The 19066-nt window shown below is 39.8% G+C and overlaps 1 protein-coding gene across 7 annotated transcripts in view; it reads left to right on the forward strand.

Moving 5' to 3' along the window:
• Positions 1-19066, forward strand: part of ESR1 (estrogen receptor 1) — a 385015-nt gene that overhangs the window by 331581 nt on the left and 34368 nt on the right. For all 7 annotated transcript variants that reach the window (XM_081294001.1, XM_081294002.1, XM_081294003.1 and 4 more), the window contains one exon: positions 4937-5070. In XM_081294001.1, coding sequence (XP_081150127.1) covers positions 4937-5070 — 134 coding nt within the window. The remainder of the gene's footprint in view (positions 1-4936; positions 5071-19066) is intronic.

Genomic DNA, 19066 nt, shown 5'->3' on the forward strand with positions numbered 1-19066 from the left:
CAGGAAGTAAACATTTAAACATTTTTTATAGCAGTATTTCCACTTCCGGCACCCATCTCTCTCTCCTCCATGATCTAACTGCTATATCAGAATCATCATTCCCCAATGGCTTCTTTACTTTTTTAATTCAACTTACATTCCAATATGGGTGATTCTGTCTCTCCTTTCATTCAGAAACAAGTAGTGAAATAAAGTCACAGATTCATGGTCACATGCTTTCTAAGTAGTGATATCAAGATCTGAACCCATATAGGCTCTGGGATACAGAGCCTAAATCACTTGTTAAAAATTGCATCTTTTTAGATATATTGCTTACAATTTGCCATTTTCAGTTCTTCTTTCTATGTTTCAGAGTTGTAGATGCAAACCTCATGATCCTATAAATATTTTTGAAGTCAAGTTCTTCAAATATGACTGATCTTACCACTGTTGATTTTATACAGTATCTTATTTGTAACTGTTTTCTAACCATATTGTGCTATTTTTCATTGAATGTCCTACACTGATCTGGGTTTTCTTGATTTCTATTTCTCTAATTCCTTACATACAAGAGAGGCTAATGGGTAACATTACAGTTTGTAAAGCATATTTTGAAGATATAAAAGATTTGATTATGAGACATCTCTATTTCCTTCCCATGGGGAAGAAGAGGAACTTGAAGCTTCTGAAAAACAGGATTTCACTTTTATAGAGAAGTATCCAAGACCTGCTCTGAGCTCTTTCAAGCCCTGTTCCTTCTCTCATTACTTAAGTGACAATGGGCCGCATTTGAAGAGGGTCAGTGGCAGAACAAGGTTCCCCACAAGGGGATTTCGAGGTGTTCTGAAAAGCTGTCTGATATAATCTGCGAAGGAGTTAGTCATGGCAGGCTGTCACGTCTCACAGTGGGAGTCATGGGCTGGTCGGCTTGGTAAACTGTTGCTTTTGATCTATGACTGGTGCTGTGATTCCTTTAAAATACATCTTGTTTTTTCCACACCCTGTGTGTTTCTCAGCCTCAGGAGCACCTCCATGGATTTACACTAATCTTGTCTTTCAGTAATGTTACCTCCAGATTTTCAGCACCGGCTTCCCCTTTTTGATGCTGTGGATACATTCACTTCTTCAAAAAACTGAGTTAAATGCTCTCATCTGATTTGCTCCTTGAAGTTGGTGCAGGATATTTTGACGGGGCTCTGACCTCAACCAACAGTGAGAGTTTCTTTGCACCAGACAGAAGACAAGTGCTTGTCTCAGACTCATGCACCAGAATGTGGAGCACCTATATTCACATGAAAGGAGACTCCAGGGACCTCCTCTCATGTCCTGTGATTGCCGCTCAATGCATGCCCTCTCCACATCCCTAAAAGACATACACACACACTCAAGGGGAGAACTGAACTGAGAATTGGGGGTATGCCCCATCTCTGAGGACACAGTCTATAGCTTCTAATGAATACTGCAGTGTCAGCATTATGTCTGCAGATAATAATTGCTAGTGGGGATAAGCAGGATATTCAGAGAAAAGAGAGTGCAGAAAAATCCACCTTTGCTGGAAGAGTTAAGAACGATTCAGGCATTTTCCTTCATCAGAAAATGTGGGAGACTGTTGAAAAAGGACGAGAAAAAAGGAAAATTGTTCAGACTCTACTTTCTCGGTTTCTGAACTGAACTTTTGCGCACAGCAGGTGAAAGCAGGCTTCCTCCCACACCAAGACTTCCTCCCTGCTGGTGTGCAGTCTGCTAAGTAAACAGAGACTTTATACTGAGAAAGGAACATTTCTCTATTTTGGCTATGAGTTGTTATTTTTAAAGCTTCATCTTCCAAACATTTTCCCTTATCCTTGTTTATTTTTTCCACTGGAAAGAAAATGTACCACATTTGCAAAATTCAGCTAGGTGACAAGGAAAACCCACTCCTAGGACGCCTTCTCCACTTAAGGCCAAGGGCCCCTTTGGCGAGAACACGATCTCATCCTCACTTTGAGCAATATGGCTTTTAAAATTTCCCCTGTACGTCCAGATTTCCATGGTCAACATGAAATGCACACAGCACTCGGCTCTAGATGCTTCTCCCTTGACAGACACTCATCTCTCTATTCATCAACATATACGTAACTAATACTTAAATATCATCCCTGCCAAATGCCACATAGCATTCTAATTTATTTCACATTAAAAACACTTACTAAACTGTGTCAAACATACCATGGCAAATGCTTCAATATTGACACAGATGGAATTGGTGGAGACTGACATTAGATGCAGAGATTCTTTCTGGACCTTTTCTGTGGATGGCATCTCATGTCATTGCACCTAAGCTCCCAATTTTCACCTCTTCATTTAGGATTCCCATTGTTTTCTTCTCTATGCCCTAATGTCGAGCACAAGACTGGTATAATAATAGATCCTCATAATTTTGAATTAAAGAAAGGAAGACAAAGAAAATCTTTTTGTTAGGATTCTTCCTTCTAGAATGTAGGCAGTGTGGTTTGATAGGAAAGTTTAGAGTCCTAATTCTACTACTTGGACAACAGAAAAAATAACACTCTGGAAATGAAAATCGAGAGTCCCTAGTGTATCTCAAGCCGGTGGTTGGTTCCCAAATGGTGTTGAGGACACCAACTTGCTACCTGAAAAAAGTGTTAAGCTGAATCCTATCTTAAGACTACACCAAAACAAATCCCACAAGAGGGTAGGTAGCACAGCTATGTGAATACACCAAAATCCACTGCATTGTATTCTTTCAATGGGTGAATTATATGGCATGTGGGTATCTCTTAATAAAGTCATTATAAAAAATGAATACATTCCAGAAAATCAAAAATTTAAACATAAAAGCATAGAACGTTACTGAAAGGAAACATAAGATTTATGTGTTATTGGAATGGGAACTGACCTTATCCAGCAAGACATAGTATTCTAGAGCCATAAATGAAAAGTTTGACAAATCTGATCCTACAACAATTAAATCATTTCAGGAAGAAAACTCCAGAAACAAAATTAAAAGATGACAAACCATGGGAAAACCATATTAGAAATATGTATGACATGGCACTAATTACTATCATATATAAATATCTCTTAAGAATCAGATGGAGGGCTGGGGATGTGGCTTAAGCGGTAGTATGCTTGCCTGGCATGCTTGTGGCCTGGGTTCGATCCTCAGCACCACATACAAACAAAGATGTTGTGTCTGCCAAAAATTAAAAAATAAATATTAAAAAATTTCTCTCTCTCTCTCTCTCTCTCAAGGTGAAAATGACCAATAACCCAACTGAAAAATGTGGGCAAATTACTACAGCAGGCAGTTCAGAGGAAAATCTCATGTCAACATATTTTCCTATGGAACTGGAGGTGTACCTTAGTGGTAGACCACATGTTTAGTATGCAAAGCTCTGGGTTCAATAGCCAGAATAAGGGGAAAAAATTATTCTACCAATAGCTTATTGGTACAAGGTCTTTGAAACCAATATTTTAACTATCATAAATAAAAAATATATTATGTCCTTTGTTCTAGCAATTCTAACTCTAGGAATGTATTCTGTAGCTATCTATATGTGTCCAAGGGCATAAACACAGGATTGTCATTTTGTGAAATGTTTGTAACAGCACAATACTTAGAATCAAGCTAGATATCAACTAAAAAAGAGGTGGATAAATAAATTGTCATATACCACTTAAGAATGTTCTGGTCAACAATGGACCACATGTATAATGGTGTTCCCATAAGGTTATATTGCTTAGTGACATTGTGGCCATCTTAGTTTATCTAAACTCTATGATGATCATACAGTGACAGAATTGTCTAACAGCACATTTCTCAGAGTGTGTCCCCATCATTATGTGACAAATGATTGTATAGCATTCTGTTCAGTGATAACTGTTCAGTTGTTAAACTGGGTTAATAAAGAACTCCAGGATCTATTAATCAAAGACAAAATGAAGTCCTGAATTAAATTATGTTTCTGCTCATGTTTAAATGTTATGTGTTTTACAAATGACTGAATATGCACAGACTCTTTTAACTTATTCCTGTGTTTTAAAATATTCAAACATATCATGCCTTCAAATGAATGGATTCCTTCCATATATAGTATCTCTCTTTATTTCTGAAACAACCCCACGGATAGGATATGGCCATGTGCATTTTTAAATATTATGTCTCCTGACCTTTTGAATTTGCTTATTTAATAGTTGCAACCACTAAGGTGAAATCCTTGATGCCAAGTTTCTGTTGGAAAGGGAGAAGGCCTGAATTTCTTTTGATGGTATAGGAGAAGCTTCATCAGCTACACAGGCCTACTTTCCTGAATTCATCTCCTGTGTCCTCATCACCTACAGCCACCACTCTATGTTCTCTCCTGCTGCTCTCTTTCTGTGTAGGACTTTCTTCTAGCTATGCATTCATATACTTACTTGAGGAAATCCTACATTCTCTTAGGGTTAACTCAAATGTCATTTCCTAGGTACATTCTTCCCCACGGTCCTTTATAACACCAATGATCCAGCCCAGACTCATACCATAGTAAATTTCTTGGCACATTGGTATATTACTTGAAGGTCACGAGCATCTTGAGGGCAAACCCTCCCCTCTTATTCTCATAGCTACTACAATATCTAGAATACAGTAACAGAACAATGAACTGTATTAGAAAAAAATTGCCTGAATCTTAATTATTTTCAATTACTATAGATTGAAGAACTCCACATTTAATGTCATAGATTTGGCAACTAAACACATCTTTTCTAGGAATTTGAAGTGAAGATATTTATTGATGGAAAAATCTTTGCTCATCTTGCCTTCTGGAGTTCAAATGAACGTCCATGTTCCATTAAGAGGATGGGCTGCAGGTTTTTATTACAGATTTGGAGTCGGTAGCTTTTTATAAATGTAATTTGCGGTTTTGCAGAAACTTTCCTGTCCTTTAATGCTTCTAAAAATTTGTTTTTGTAGGAATCAGGGTAAATGTGTAGAGGGCATGGTGGAGATCTTTGACATGTTGCTGGCTACGTCGACCCGGTTCCGTATGATGAATCTGCAGGGAGAGGAGTTTGTGTGCCTCAAATCTATCATTTTGCTTAATTCTGGTGAGTTGATGACATGTGAGAACTTAATACTGGATTGTTGGAAAAAATATCTGTTTGTACTTTTTAGCAAGATATGATCTACCCACTCCAAGGTCATGATGTCATAAATGGAAAGACATTATGCATGTTTAAAAATAACCCATCATCATTGTGAGTTTCCTGGGAAGCTAGAACAATGTTAGTCAAATATTAAAAGTGAAAATGATAGCAGACAATCAAATGGCCTTTTGGTTGAAACATGCGCATCCTTTCGCAGATGTAGGGATTTAAAAAATTAAAAATGGTGGATGTTGGGGCTGGGGATGTGGCTCAAGCGGTAGCGCGCTTGCCTGGCGTGTGTGCGGCCCGGGTTCCATCCTCAGCACCACATACCAACAAAGATGTTGTGTCCGCCGATAAAATTTAAAAAAAAATAAATATTAAAATTCTCTCTCTCTCCTCTCTCCCTCTCTCACTCTCTCTCTAAAAAAAAAAAATGGTGGATGTAGGTAATATATATATATTGAGAGTTATGCATGTCAGAAGTAAGCAGACCAAGAGGCACTAATAAGAAGTTGTGATCTGTAGGCTGGGGTGATTGCAACTCAATGGTACAGTGTGTGCTTAGCATGTGCAAAGCTCTGGGTTCCAACCCCAGGAACACCAAGAAGAAAAATTATGACCATTTCCAACTCCAGGTAATAAAGACAGTTATTTGAGACAGATCATGTTTCTGGTTAAAATTGATTAAATTAGCTTAAATAAACCAGCTACTAAAACTGAGCATCATGGAATGCAGCAGCAAGAGCATTTTTCACCTGCCCACGAAGTCTACTCTTGCTGTCCCGTCCTATTTATGCACTTGAGAAAGCTTAGCTGAGAGGGGCAACGGATCGGCTTTGCTTTTCTGTCTTTCTACAGTGAGGCTGGCTGTGGCATGGAGTCACCACAGGCCACCCAGATGGCAAGGGTGGCTCAGCCTGAATTAACACCCTTACTCCTCCCAGCCCCCTTCATGTGTGGGTCAAGAACCAGGTCTATAGCCTCAGGGACTAGAAGCCCTCAACTGAGTGCCACCTGCTCAGTGGATACCTTGAGTGGGGACTGAACGCCCCCAGCCCTACTTTGTGCCTCCTACGTCATTCTTATGGTGAAATCATAGTTATTTTGAAGCCTCAGGTCCAATTTAGTTCCTTACATCATTACCTATCACAGTCTGTTTGATCAAATACAGCACTTCCTTGTCTTTCTGCATGTTCTTGTCTCTCCCTGAGGAATGCCAATCCCATCCCATCTCCCCAAACAATTTTCCACTTCTCTTGCCCCCCCCCCAGTGCTAGCAACTCACTGCCTAATGATTGTCACCGTAATCATGCTCACTTATCAACTAAAAAATGGAAATCTGTACTATTACATGAGGCAAGGACTGCGTTACAGAGTGAAGTTCCCTGGAAAATACTGTGGTCTGTTCGGAGGAAGTGATTACCACCCCATTCAAGTTTCGGGTCTCACTCACAAGCATTGTGCCTATTCATTTGAGTCATTTGTCCTGTACATTGAAGGGTCCAGATCCCACAATGGCTCTTTATTGGATGAGAGTTCTGGGAGCAGTGCCACTCGGCTGCACAGTGCCAGGTCCTGAACCTGCTCCTCCTTTGGTGGAGGGCTGGCACACACGCAGAGCTTTCATGTGGGAAATCTGCTAACTTCAGGGAAAGCGGGCCTAACAAGTGTTGGGACGTATTTCCGTCTTTAACCAGGAAAGAGGCTGGATGTGGTGGTGCACACCTGCAATCCCAACTCCTCAGGAGGCTGAAGCAGGAGGAGTACAAGTTTGAGACTAGCCCAGGCAACTTAGTCTATGGCTCAAAACAAAACATAAAAGGGCTGGGGGTCTATCTCAGAGGTAGAGTGCTTGCCTAGCATGCATGAGGCCCTACATTCTGTCCCCAGCACTGAAAAATAAAACTCAAAATTCATTATCAGGGAAGGATACCCCAGACAGGAAGTGGCATTACTCAGAATCAACACCTGTGATTTATCTACTCTTGGTAATGAAAAAATACCTCCTTCGGATCCAGATAGCCTTTTCCTGAATTTTGATTGTTTCTCTTCCTAGGACAGTGTGGGTTTTATTATTTTTTAAAAACATTTGGTAAAAAGAAAAAAAAAGTCATAACACTACCACCAAAACATTAGATTCATACATAGACCAAGGATTTTTAAAACCCATGGAGAAAAACTTTCAGTTATAACCCAAGGAGAAAAACTTTCAGCCCTCACTGGAACATTTTTACTCAAAGACTGGCCCTAGAACCTCAATACTGAATTTTTCATGGCGGGATTTGGCCCTTTCCATCTGACTCCTTGTCATGCGAGGTAACCTTTTATACCCTGTCCTTGTTCCTTCCTTTCTTAGTATCCTCTGTGTGCTTGCTGGCTCTTGAAGGGCTGGAACACTGTTTTGGAAATACGAGGCCCTGTAATGTTGATAGAGTTTACAGTTTTCTTTTTCATGAGATAACAGTGCAGCAGCTTGGCAGCTTGTCTTTTCCATCAAGGACGGTGCTGCTGGCTCAAGGGAGCAGGAACAGAGCAGAAAGTAGTTTCTCAACCCTGTCACAAGTGAAGCCACTCTTCTCAACACAAAAGTGAGCTGTTTTGGAAAAGCAGATCTGCTGCTGTGCACAGCTCCTGATGTCTCATATTGTCCCCATCAAAGCAGAATCAAAGTGGACAGCCTCTGAAACACAATGGTATGTTATTGGGAGCCTTTTTCTGAGTAAAGAAAGCAACCTGTCATTGGAAGAATACCACCACCAATGGTTCCCCGTGCACACACACAATGGAGGGGAAAGATTTTTCTAAAAACCTAACTAGTTCATGGTTTTGTTTGGGTAACATCTTACCTATCATGAGACAAATTACAAAGCTACTCCATTCCAGGAGCCTCTGACAGAAGCCACACTGGAAGTGTTCAGAAACCTGAATTAGGAGATAGCTTCCTAGGCCTGGGCAGCAAATCCCCAGCATATGGAGGAGCCTAAGGTTTTGTGTCAAGGGCCTGTCAAAAGTCTGACAAGGCCATGTTCACGTTGGCCCTGATTTTGGAGCAGAGGCACAAGGAGAATTGAAGGGTTACTGTGAGGACCTGCCAGGAACATCTTCCTGGAATTCTCTAAAGGCCAGAAATTCACAGCAGCTTGGGAGAAGATATCCATCACGATTCTTGCCTCATTTAGAATAATTTATTGTTTTGCTTGCAAAAGACTGGAATCATATATCGGACAAGCACTGTTTTTCTGCACTGAAGGACAAAGGCGTTCCTGGTTAAACCAAAGATGCTGTAACAGAATCTGTACCAGCTTCAAGACTTCAGAGAACTAGCTGGGCTGAACTCAGGAGGAGGGTGAATAAGAACAGAGCACGTGAGCTCAGGGCACAGCACTTAAGGAGCAGGAGTAGAGGAAGGTTGGGGTGTTGGAGCTAGGAGAGAAGACTGAGGAGGCGACCCTGTGCCTATCCACTGTCTTCCTTCCACCCAGGTGACTTCCTGTCTTCCCCAGGAGCGATCAGATATTTTGCATTCTTCTAAGCCTAGTTCAGATCCCTTCTTACTTGGGAAATCTTTCTAGTGCTCAGTTCATAATGCATCTTCTTTCTCTAGTCTATGTCAATACTGAAAAATTTACCATTTAATTAATCAATTTCATTTCTTTAATCAATAATTCCATTCACTTATTCAACAATCCAATGCTTTGTGAATCCCCACTGTGATATTTGTGCCAAATATACCAAAATGAATGTCACAGTTTTATGACTTTTCTTTCAGCTTTTCACTTTAACCTAAGTTATTCTCTGGTTCTGTATGCATGTATTTCCTAATTCTTGCATGAACTATTCATACCATTTTTATATTCCTCATAGTCTGTCAACATATATTGCACCATTCAGTCATTTAATAGATGCTTATTTGCTGAACGTGGCCTGGAGAACCTTGAAAGTCCTTCTTTTTCTTTTTTTTTTTAATTTAATTTTTTTTATTTATTTTTTATTGGTTGTTCAAAACATTACAAAGCTCATGACATATCATCCTTCATACATTTGATTCAAGTGGGTTATGAACTCCCATTTTTACCCCAAATACAAAGTGCAGAATCACATCGGTTATACATCCACATTTTTACATAATGCCATATTAGTGACAGTTGTATTCTGCTACCTCTCAAGTCCTTATTTTTTCCCCAGCCCTTTCCTACCATTCTGAAATACATCATTCTTTTCAGAGGATTACAGCTCCAGATAATACCAAATTATTAAGAGGAAAAAGCGATGTCCTTATGCTGCAGCTGTGGGTAAGGAGGAAATGCTGTGGAAAATGTATAAAGCAGTTCTTGGGACGTAGTGTCCTCAGACAGGGCTGCATCCTCATTGCCCATGAGAACCTGGCCTACACGGAGTGGATTACTGTATTTTTGCAATGCAATGAAATATTGTAGTTGAAAGGCTTATGAAAGAAATGCAGGAACTTGAAGGTAAAGTAGTAGAGGCTGTGAGGGTTACCCTGAAGCTTTAAACAACTGTGCTAATTAATTATGTTTAGAAAAAGTTAGAGTGAGATATATCTTATGAGTAATAACTGATTGTGATTGAACTTTAGTGTTGAAAGCTTAATGAAGCTACGGGACTCAGTGCAGAATCACCGCAGCTCATTCACCATCCACCCTGTCTTCTCTTAACTTTCAGAATCCATGCCCAGGCAGAACTCCACCTTTTTTTTTTTTTTTTACATTTTTTTTTATTGGTTGTTCACAACATTACAAAGCTCTTGACATATCATATTTCATACATTAGATTGAAGTGGGTTATGAACCCCCAATTTTACCCCAAATGCAGATTGCAGAATCACGTCGGTTACACATCCACAATTTTACATAATGCCCTATTAGTAATTGTTGTATTCTGCTACCTTTCCTATCCCCTACTATCCCCCCTCCCCTCCCCTCCCATCTTCTCTCTCTACCCCATCTACTGTAATTCATTTCTCTCCTTGTTTATTTTCCCATTCCCCTCACAACCTCTTATATGTAATTTTGTATAACAATGAGGATCTCCCTCCATTTCCATGCAATTTCCCTTTTCTCTCCCTTTCCCTCCCACTTCATATCTCTGTTTAATGTTAATCTTTTCTTCCTGCTCTTCCTCCCTGCTCTGTTCTTAGTTGCTCTCATTATATCAAAGAAGACATTTGGTATTTGTTTTTTAGGGATTGGCTAGCTTCACTAAGCATAATCTGCTCTAGTGCCATCCATTTCCCTGCAAATTCTATGATTTTGTCATTTTTTATTGCTGCATAGTACTCCATTGTGTATAGATGCCACATTTTTTTTATCCATTCATCTATTGAAGGGAATCTGGGTTGGTTCCACAGTCTAGCTATTGTGAATTGTGCTGCTATGAACATCGATGTGGCAGTATCCCTGTAGCATGCTCTTTTAAGGTCTTCAGGGAATAGTCCGAGAAGGGCAATAGCAGGGTCAAATGGTGGTTCCATTCCCAGCTTTCCCAGGAATCTCCAAACTGCTTTCCAAATTGGCCACACCAATTTGCAGTCCCACCAACAATGTACAAGTGTACCCTTTTCTCCACATCCTCGCCAGCACTTGTTGTTGTTTGACTTCATAGTGGCTGCCAATCTTACTGGAGTGAGATGGTATCTTAGGGTGGTTTTGATTTGCATTTCTCTGACTGCTAGCGATGGTGAGCATTTTTTCATGTACTTGTTGATTGATTGTATGTCCTCCTCTGAGAAGTGTCTGTTCAGGTCCTTGGCCCATTTGTTGATTGGGTTATTTGTTATCTTATTGTCTAATTTTTTGAGTTCTTTGTATACTCTGGATATTAGGGCTCTATCTGAAGTGTGAGGAGTAAAAATTTGTTCCCAGGATGTAGGCTCCCTATTTACCTCTCTTATTGTTTCTCTTGCTGAGAAAAAACTTTTAAGTTTAATTAAGTCCCATTTGTTGATTCTTGTTATTAACTCTTGTGCTATGGGTGTCCTATTGAGGAATTTGGAGCCCGACCCCACAATATGTAGATCGGAGCCAACTTTTTCTTCTATCAGGTGCAGAGTCTCTGATTTGATATCAAGCTCCTTGATCCATTTTGAGTTAACTTTTGTGCATGGCGAGAGAAAGGGATTCAGTTTCATTTTGTTGCATATGGATTTCCAGTTTTCCCAACACCATTTGTTGAAGATGCTATCCTTCCTCCATTGCATGCTTATAGCCCCTTTATCAAATATAAGATAGTTGTAACTTTGTGGATTAGTCTCTGTGTCCTCTATTCTATACCATTGGTCCACCCGCCTGTTTTGGTACCAGTACCATTGCTGTTTTTGTCACTATTGCTCTGTAATATAGTTTGAAATCTGGTATCGCTATACCGCCTGATTCACACTTCCTGCTTAGAATTGCTTTTGCTATTCTGGGTCTTTTATTTTTCCATATGAATTTCATGATTGCTTTATTTATTTCTACAAGAAATGCCGTTGGGATTTTGATTGGCATTGCATTAAACCTATAGAGAACTGTTGGTAATATCGCCATTTTGACAATGTTAGTTCTGCCTATCCATGAACAGGGTATATTTTTCCATCTTCTAAGATCTTCTTCTACTTCTCTCTTTAGGGTTCTGTAGTTTTCATTGTATAAGTCTTTCACCTCTTTTGTTAGGTTGATTCCCAAGTATTTTATTTTTTTTGAGGATATTGTGAATGGAGTGTTTTTCCTCATTTCCGTTTCAGAAGTTTTGTCGCTGATATACAGAAATGCCTTTGATTTATGCGTGTTGATTTTATATCCTGCCACTTTGCTGAATTCATTCATTAGTTCTAGTAGTTTCTTTGTAGACCCTTTTGGGTCTTCTAGGTATAGAATCATGTCATCTGCAAATAGTGATAATTTAAGTTCTTCTTTTCCAATTTTTATGCCTTTAATTTCTTTCGTCTGTCTAATTGCTCTGGCCAGTGTTTCGAGAACTATATTGAATAGAAGTGGTGATAGAGGGCATCCCTGTCTTGTTCCGGATTTTAGAGGGAATGCCTTTAACTTTTGTCCATTCAGAATGATGCTAGCCTGAGGCTTAGCATAGATAGCTTTTACAATGTCAAGGTAAGTTCCTGTTATCCCTAGTTTTTATAATGTTTTGAACATAAAGGGATGCTGTACTTTGTCGAATGCTTTCTCTGCATCTATCGAGATGATCATATGGTTCTTATCTTTAAGTCTATTGATGTGGTGAATAACATTTATTGATTTCCGTATATTGAACCATCCTTGCATCCCAGGGATGAATCCTACTTGATCATGGCGCACAATTTTTTTGATGTGTTTTTGTATTCGATTTGCCAAAATTTTATTGAGGATTTTTGCATCTAGGTTCATTAGAGATATTGGTCTGTAGTTTTCTTTCTTTGAGGTGTCTTTGTCTGGTTTCAGAATCAGGGTGATGTTGGCCTCATAGAATGAATTTGGAAGAGCTCCCTCTTTTTCTATTTCCTGAAATAACTTGAAAAGTATTGGTATTAATTCTTCTTTAAAGGTTTTGTAAAACTCCGCTGTATACCCATCCGGTCCTGGGCTTTTCTTGGTTGGTAGTCTTTAGATGGCTTCTTCAATTTCATCCATTGATATTGGTCTGTTCAGATTGTGTGTATCCTCCTGACTCAGTCTGGGCAAATCATATGACTTAAGAAATTTATCGATGTCTTCACTATCTTCTATTTTATTGGAATATAGGTTTTCAAAATAATTTCTAATTGTCTTCTGTATTTCTGTAGCATCTGTTGTGATATTGCCTTTTTCATCCCGTATGTTAGTAATTTAAGTTCTCTCTCTTCTTCTCTTCGTCAGCATGGCTAAAGGTCTGTCAATCTTATTTATTTTTTCGAAGAACCAACTTTTAGTTTTGTTAATTTTTTCAATAGTTTCTTTTGTTTCAATTTCATTGATTTCCGCTCTGATTTTAATTATTTCTTGCCTTCTGCTACATTTGCTGTTGTTTTGCTCTTCCTTTTCTAGGGCTTTGAGATGAAGTGTGAGCTCATTTATTTGTTGGTTTTTTCTTTTTTTGAGGAATGACCACCAGGCGATGAATTTTCCTCTTAAAACTGCTTTCATTGTGTCCCATAGATTCCGGTATGTTGTGTCTGTATTTTCATTTATCTCTAATAATTTTTTGATTTCCTCCTTTATGTCTTCTGTAACCCATTGATCATTCAGTAACATATTGTTCATTTTCCATGTGATGTAGGATTTTTCCTTCCTTCTTTTATCATTGATTTCCAGTTACATTCCATTATGATCAGATAAAATGCATGGTATTATCTCCACCCCTTTATATTTACTGAGGGTTGCCCTATGGCATAATATATGGTCTATTTTTGAGAAGGATCCATGTGCTGCTGAGAAAAAAGTATATCCATTTGATGATGGTTGATATATTCTATATATGTCAGTTAAGTCTAGGTTATTGATTGTGGTATTGAGTTCTATAGTTTCTTTATTCAACTTTTATTTGGAGGATCTGTCCAATGGTGAGAGAGGTGTGTTGAAGTCACCCATAATTATTGTGTTGTGGTCTATTTGATTCTTGAACTTGAGGAGAATTTGTTTTATGAATGTCGCAGCACCATTATTTGGTGCATAAATATTGATAATTGTTATGTCTTGTTGGTGAATGGTTCCTTTTAACAGTATATAATGACTTTCTTTATCCCTTTTGATTAACTTAGTCTTGAAGTGGATTTTATTCGATATGAGGATGGCCACCCCTGCTTGCTTACGAGGACCGTGTGCGTGGTATATTTTTTCCCATCCTTTCACCTTCAGCCTGTGTATGTCTTTTCCAATCAGATGTGTCTCCTGGAGGCAGCATATTGTTGGATTTGTTTTTTTAATCCATGATACCAGCCTATGTCGCTTTATTGGAGAGTTTAAGCCATTAACATTCAGAGTTACTATTGATATATGGTTTGTACTTCCACCCATGTTTGATTATTTATCCTTTTTTAAAAAAATTTAGTTTGTTTCTCCATGATTATCTTTCCCCTCACCCTCTGTCTTTACTGAGGCACTTCCCACTTATGGTTTTGGTTATTGTTTTTCATTTCTTCCTCATGTAGTGTTTTGCTCAAAATGCTTTTCAATGCTGGTTTTCTGGCTGCAAATTCTTTTAACTTTTGTTTATCATGAAAGATTTTTATTTCATTGTCATACCTGAAGCTTAATTTTGCTGGATACAGAATTCTTGGTTGGCATCCATTGTCTTTCAGTGTTTGAAATACATTGTTCCATGACCTTCTTGCTTTCAGTGTCTGTGATGAAAAATCCGTTGTTAACCTTATTGGTTTACCCCTGAATGTAATCTGTCTCCTTTCTCTTGTAGCTTTTAATATTTTCTCTTTGTTCTGTATATTGGATATCTTCATAACAATGTGTCTTGGCGTTGGTCTACTGTGATTTTGTGTGCTCGGTGTCCTGTATGCATCTTCAATTTGTATATCTGTTTCCTTTTTTATTTCTGGAAAGTTTTCTGTAATTATTTCATTCAGCAGGTTACTCATTCCCTTGGTTTGAATCTCTGTACCTTCTTCTATCCTGATGACTCGTAAGTTTGGTTTTTTTATGTTATCCCATAACTCTTGGATGTTTTTCTCGTGATTTTTTACCAGCCTTTCTGAGTTGGCTAGACTCTTTTCAAGATGATATATTTTGTCTTCATTATGTGACGTTCTGGCTTCTACTTGCTCCACTCTGTTAGTGATACTCTCAATTGAGTTTTTAATTTGGTTTATCGTTTCCTTCATTTCTAGAATTATTGTTTGATTATTTTTTATAATCTCTATCTCCTGATAAAGATGCTTAACTTCTTCTTTTATCTGTTTATGTAATTCATTCTCAATGTGTTCTTTCGCTGCTTGAATTTGCTGTCTTGTATCCTCTTTAAGGTTCCATTCCATCTGTCTAAGGTGTTCCTTGAGTTCTTTATATGACCATTTTTCTGATGACTCTAGGTCCTCCTGAATATTTAGGCTGTCCTGCATTGTTTGTCCTCTGTTTCTTCCTTGCTTTTTGAAGCTGCTCATGTTACTTGTTCTGTTTGACTGCTGAGTTACTCTTTACTCCTATAAATTTATTAGATGCTTGGGAGGAAAGGTATTAGAAGGGAAGGGAAGAAGTCACTAAAGAGAATGAGAGTAAGCAGGTAGAATTCAAGGAAGGGGGGATAAGAGAAATGAAAAGACAAAAGAAGAAAAAAGAAGGAAATAAAAAAAGAAAAAAATTTTAAAAAAATAATTAAAAAATTAAAATTAAAATTAGAAGAAAAAAAATTTTTAAAAATTGTAAAAAAAATTTAAAAAAAAAACAAGAAAGAAAAATGAAAATGAAAGAAAAACCCAAATCAAAAAAAAAAAAGAGAAAAGAAAAAAAAGAAAAAAAACTAATAAATGCAGTCTTAGAGTTTGATTAACTTCTCTTCCAGTAGGTGGCGCTGTGCCCACCAGGCCAAGTTTCTCCTGTCAATACGCGGGAACCAATCACTGTGCAGCAGCTCCTCCCAGACTGGGCGAGTCTCCAATCCTGAGTGCCTAGGGCCTCCTCTTGTGTCTAGTCACTTCCCACTTTTCCTCTAGCCAGGCCCCTCTCATGGGTGCCGCTCACCACAATACTGGCTACACGCCAGGTCTGTTGCTCCCGGGAGCCCTGTTTTCATGAACGACTGGGCACACTCTTCCAGTTTGCCATTCCCTCAGACCCTAAGTTTATAGAGCTTGGGGCTGAGAATCCTCAGCGAATTTTACTTGCCCTCCGGTAGCCACGCCCCCGGTAGCTGGTGCAAGAGGCCTCAGCAGTCAGCCCTGGTGGGAGTGGTAGTTCCGTAGTTCCGCGCCGTGGTTCCCGCGCCACCTCTAATTCCCTCGGGCTGGCTATCACACTCACGGGAGAGCTGGGAGAGGCCCTTAAGATTTCCCCGATGTGTGGAGAGGGAAGGCTAGGGAATTACACACCTGTAGCCGCAGGTTTCAATGAAGTTATCTCCTCCGCCGCAGTCTGATGACGTCACTTCTCTGCCATGGTGGTATCTCTTGCAAATGGCGACAGTTCGTTTCCCTTTGCCGGGTGACCAATGCAACGGGTGGGTCCTTACTGTCTCTCCCAAGCCCCGTTTCAAACCTGTGGCCACTACCTATGAAGGCTCAGTAGGCATTTACCTCCGTAGGATGAGAAGGGCTGACCAGTTGTTTCAGCCGGATGGATTAGTGCTGAGTCACAGCTGTTTGTCTGCGGGAAGCAGGCGAATGGGAGCTTGAATTCAGCCGATCCGGGCTCAGTGTGTGTTCTGAGAGGCCCAGACTGTTTGCCCCAGATCCATGTCAGCTCAGCATTGCCTAGTGATCCTGAGCAAACAGATTTAGGTTGTTTACGACTCCCTATGCCCGCACAGCTGAAGAGGTCAGAGACTTGATCTCTCCACACCCGCCGCCATGTTGGAATCCTTTTTTTTTTTTTTTAAGAAAGAGAGAGAGACAGAGAGAGAGAGTGAGAGAGAGAGAGAGAGAGAGAACTCCACCTTTTTAAAAAGCCTTTTTCATAACTCAGAAAAATCCATGTATCCAAGTTTTATATGCACATATCTATAATCTCTAATGAAGTTTGCTTTGTTTGGTCTGAAATTCAATTTAATAATTATTTCCTCCCTTTTTGGAACACTTTTTGATCACAATTCTACATATTTATTCTGAAGAGCCTCGTTCACTTTGCTCCTTGGAAACATTATCCAGCTCGAGCCTGGAGAGCTGGTCAGACTCCCAATTCCATCTCCTGGGTGTTCATCTCTCTGAAGGGCCTTTTTCTTTTCCTGGCCCACAAACCAACTCCAGCCACCCGGAAGTCCTCTCCATGTGCTGCTGGTTCCCCAAAACACCATTAACAGGACATCTTGTCCTGGAAGGCCTTACCTGAACTGACCTTTGGACAATATTTCTCTTTTGTTGATGGAATAATGAGGGATGAGAGCCAAAGTCCACAGACTCTTAAAAACTCAAGGTGAAATGTAAGGGAAAACAGAATGCTAGAAAGGATTCTGGCAGGATTTCTAAAGTGTGTACCCTAGTGAAGCAAGGGGGGAATGTTGAACAGGAGCAGATATAGTGGACATAAGTTTAAAACTGTTAGGCTATTTTGACTATGTACCTGCCATCATGGTGTCCTGAAGTCAAGCAGGTGATGTTGAACTCATGGCATCCGAGTGCCTTTTCTGTCTTCATCAGTAGCCACACTCTGGTCAAGGAAGCATTTCTTCCACAATTTATTATTATTATTATACCAGGGATTGACCCCAGGGTTCTTAACCACTGAGCCATATCCCCAGCCCTGTTTTATATTTTATTTAGAGACAGGGTCTCTCTGAGTAGCGTAGGGCCTCACTAACTTGCTGAGGTTGGCTTTGAACTCTCAATTCTCCTTTCTCAACCTCTCAAGCCACTGGAATTACAGGCATGAGCCACCTCACTCAGCTCTCTCACAATTAAATTTAACTAGTCCTATCACAAAGAATATTCCATCTCTCCAGAGCTGGATTATTTGCACTTGTTCTGTGTTATTAGACAGTCACTCAGAGCATTTATGTTTTTAAGTTTAGAAGTAATACAGTAATTCAGAGGGTCCCTATATTTAGATGAAAGAACATTTTTTTTAACCATATTGACTGTAAACATTGAGGATCATTGATTCTCAACAATTAAAGGTTTCTGACAGGAAGAAGCCTTGGAAATCACAAATGGGCACATTGCCAAGGATGCCCATTGTTGTTCCATTGAAAAAGGTTTGATTATATTATCTCTGTGTTCTCTGTAATGCCAAGCTTCCTCTCCAGGGAGCCTGCTTATTGTCATTATTTTGAGATGAATGGCACTTCACAGTTATTAAGTGGTTCATTGTCTCCTCTCTGGCTGACTGGATTGTGCAGGCAGCAACTCAACTTTTGGAGCCTTCACCTGTTAACAAATTCCAGTGTGGCTTTAAACAAGCCTCATGGCCACCTCCTGAAAATGTGACATTGCATGATCTTTGTCATCAGAGAGGACTGGAATTCAATACAAGGGATGCCACCACTTACTTGAAGGGGTGATAATAGAGGCCCTTTGATAAGTTGCTTCCCTGAAGCCAGTGTGTAAAACAGTCCCAAGTGACACTAAATGTTGGACAATTGAGAGCCTGGCCACACAGTTCATGTGGCATCTTGCACTTGCTCATGGCATGTGGGGGATACACATGCATGCAAGAGTGTTTTATCCCAGGCCTCCAAATACAAATACCCTGGCTCTGGGCTTCATGAAATAAATTACTCTGCTTTTCTTAGCAGATAATAAGTGAATTCCTCCAGAAATTCTGAGGCAGGATTTCACTTCTCATTCGGAATGAAAAGCTCTCAGTCTCAGAAGAAGGATGCCCTTGAGATGGGGTGGGTTTGTTCCTTCAAAGTTCTCCTGGAGGGTCTGAGAACTGGGAACCAACCAAGTGCCTATAGCCTGGGGAAATCAAAAGAGAGCTATGATTTGAATATGGTGTTGATACCGCTGGTAATTGGTGACGAGTCCTGCTTCCTCACATGTTGAAGTATAACATCAGAGAAGCATGCTGAGGAAAGCATATAAAGCAGGGTTTATTTTAAAAGGGCTATTACAGACCTCTCCAGGGAAGGACAAGTGGGGCATAGGTGCTATCCTGGTATCCCAAGAAGTGAGGGTGTTCTGCCTGTTTTATATACCCTAGACTTTCTTTGTTCTCCTGCTCTCTTCCCCCTTATCTCTGTCCTTCCTGCATAGAAGACTAGGCCCAGGAGATGCTCTGGTGGGATGGCCAAAAGGGAGAACAGATGGACAGAGGGAAAGGCCAAATGGAGTGATCCAGGCAGGAAGCAGCCCAGGACACATTAATTAACAACTTTTACA

This window comes from Spermophilus citellus (assembly GCF_964194105.1).
Source record: "Spermophilus citellus genome assembly, chromosome: 5".
NCBI classification, from domain to species: domain Eukaryota; kingdom Metazoa; phylum Chordata; class Mammalia; order Rodentia; family Sciuridae; genus Spermophilus; species Spermophilus citellus.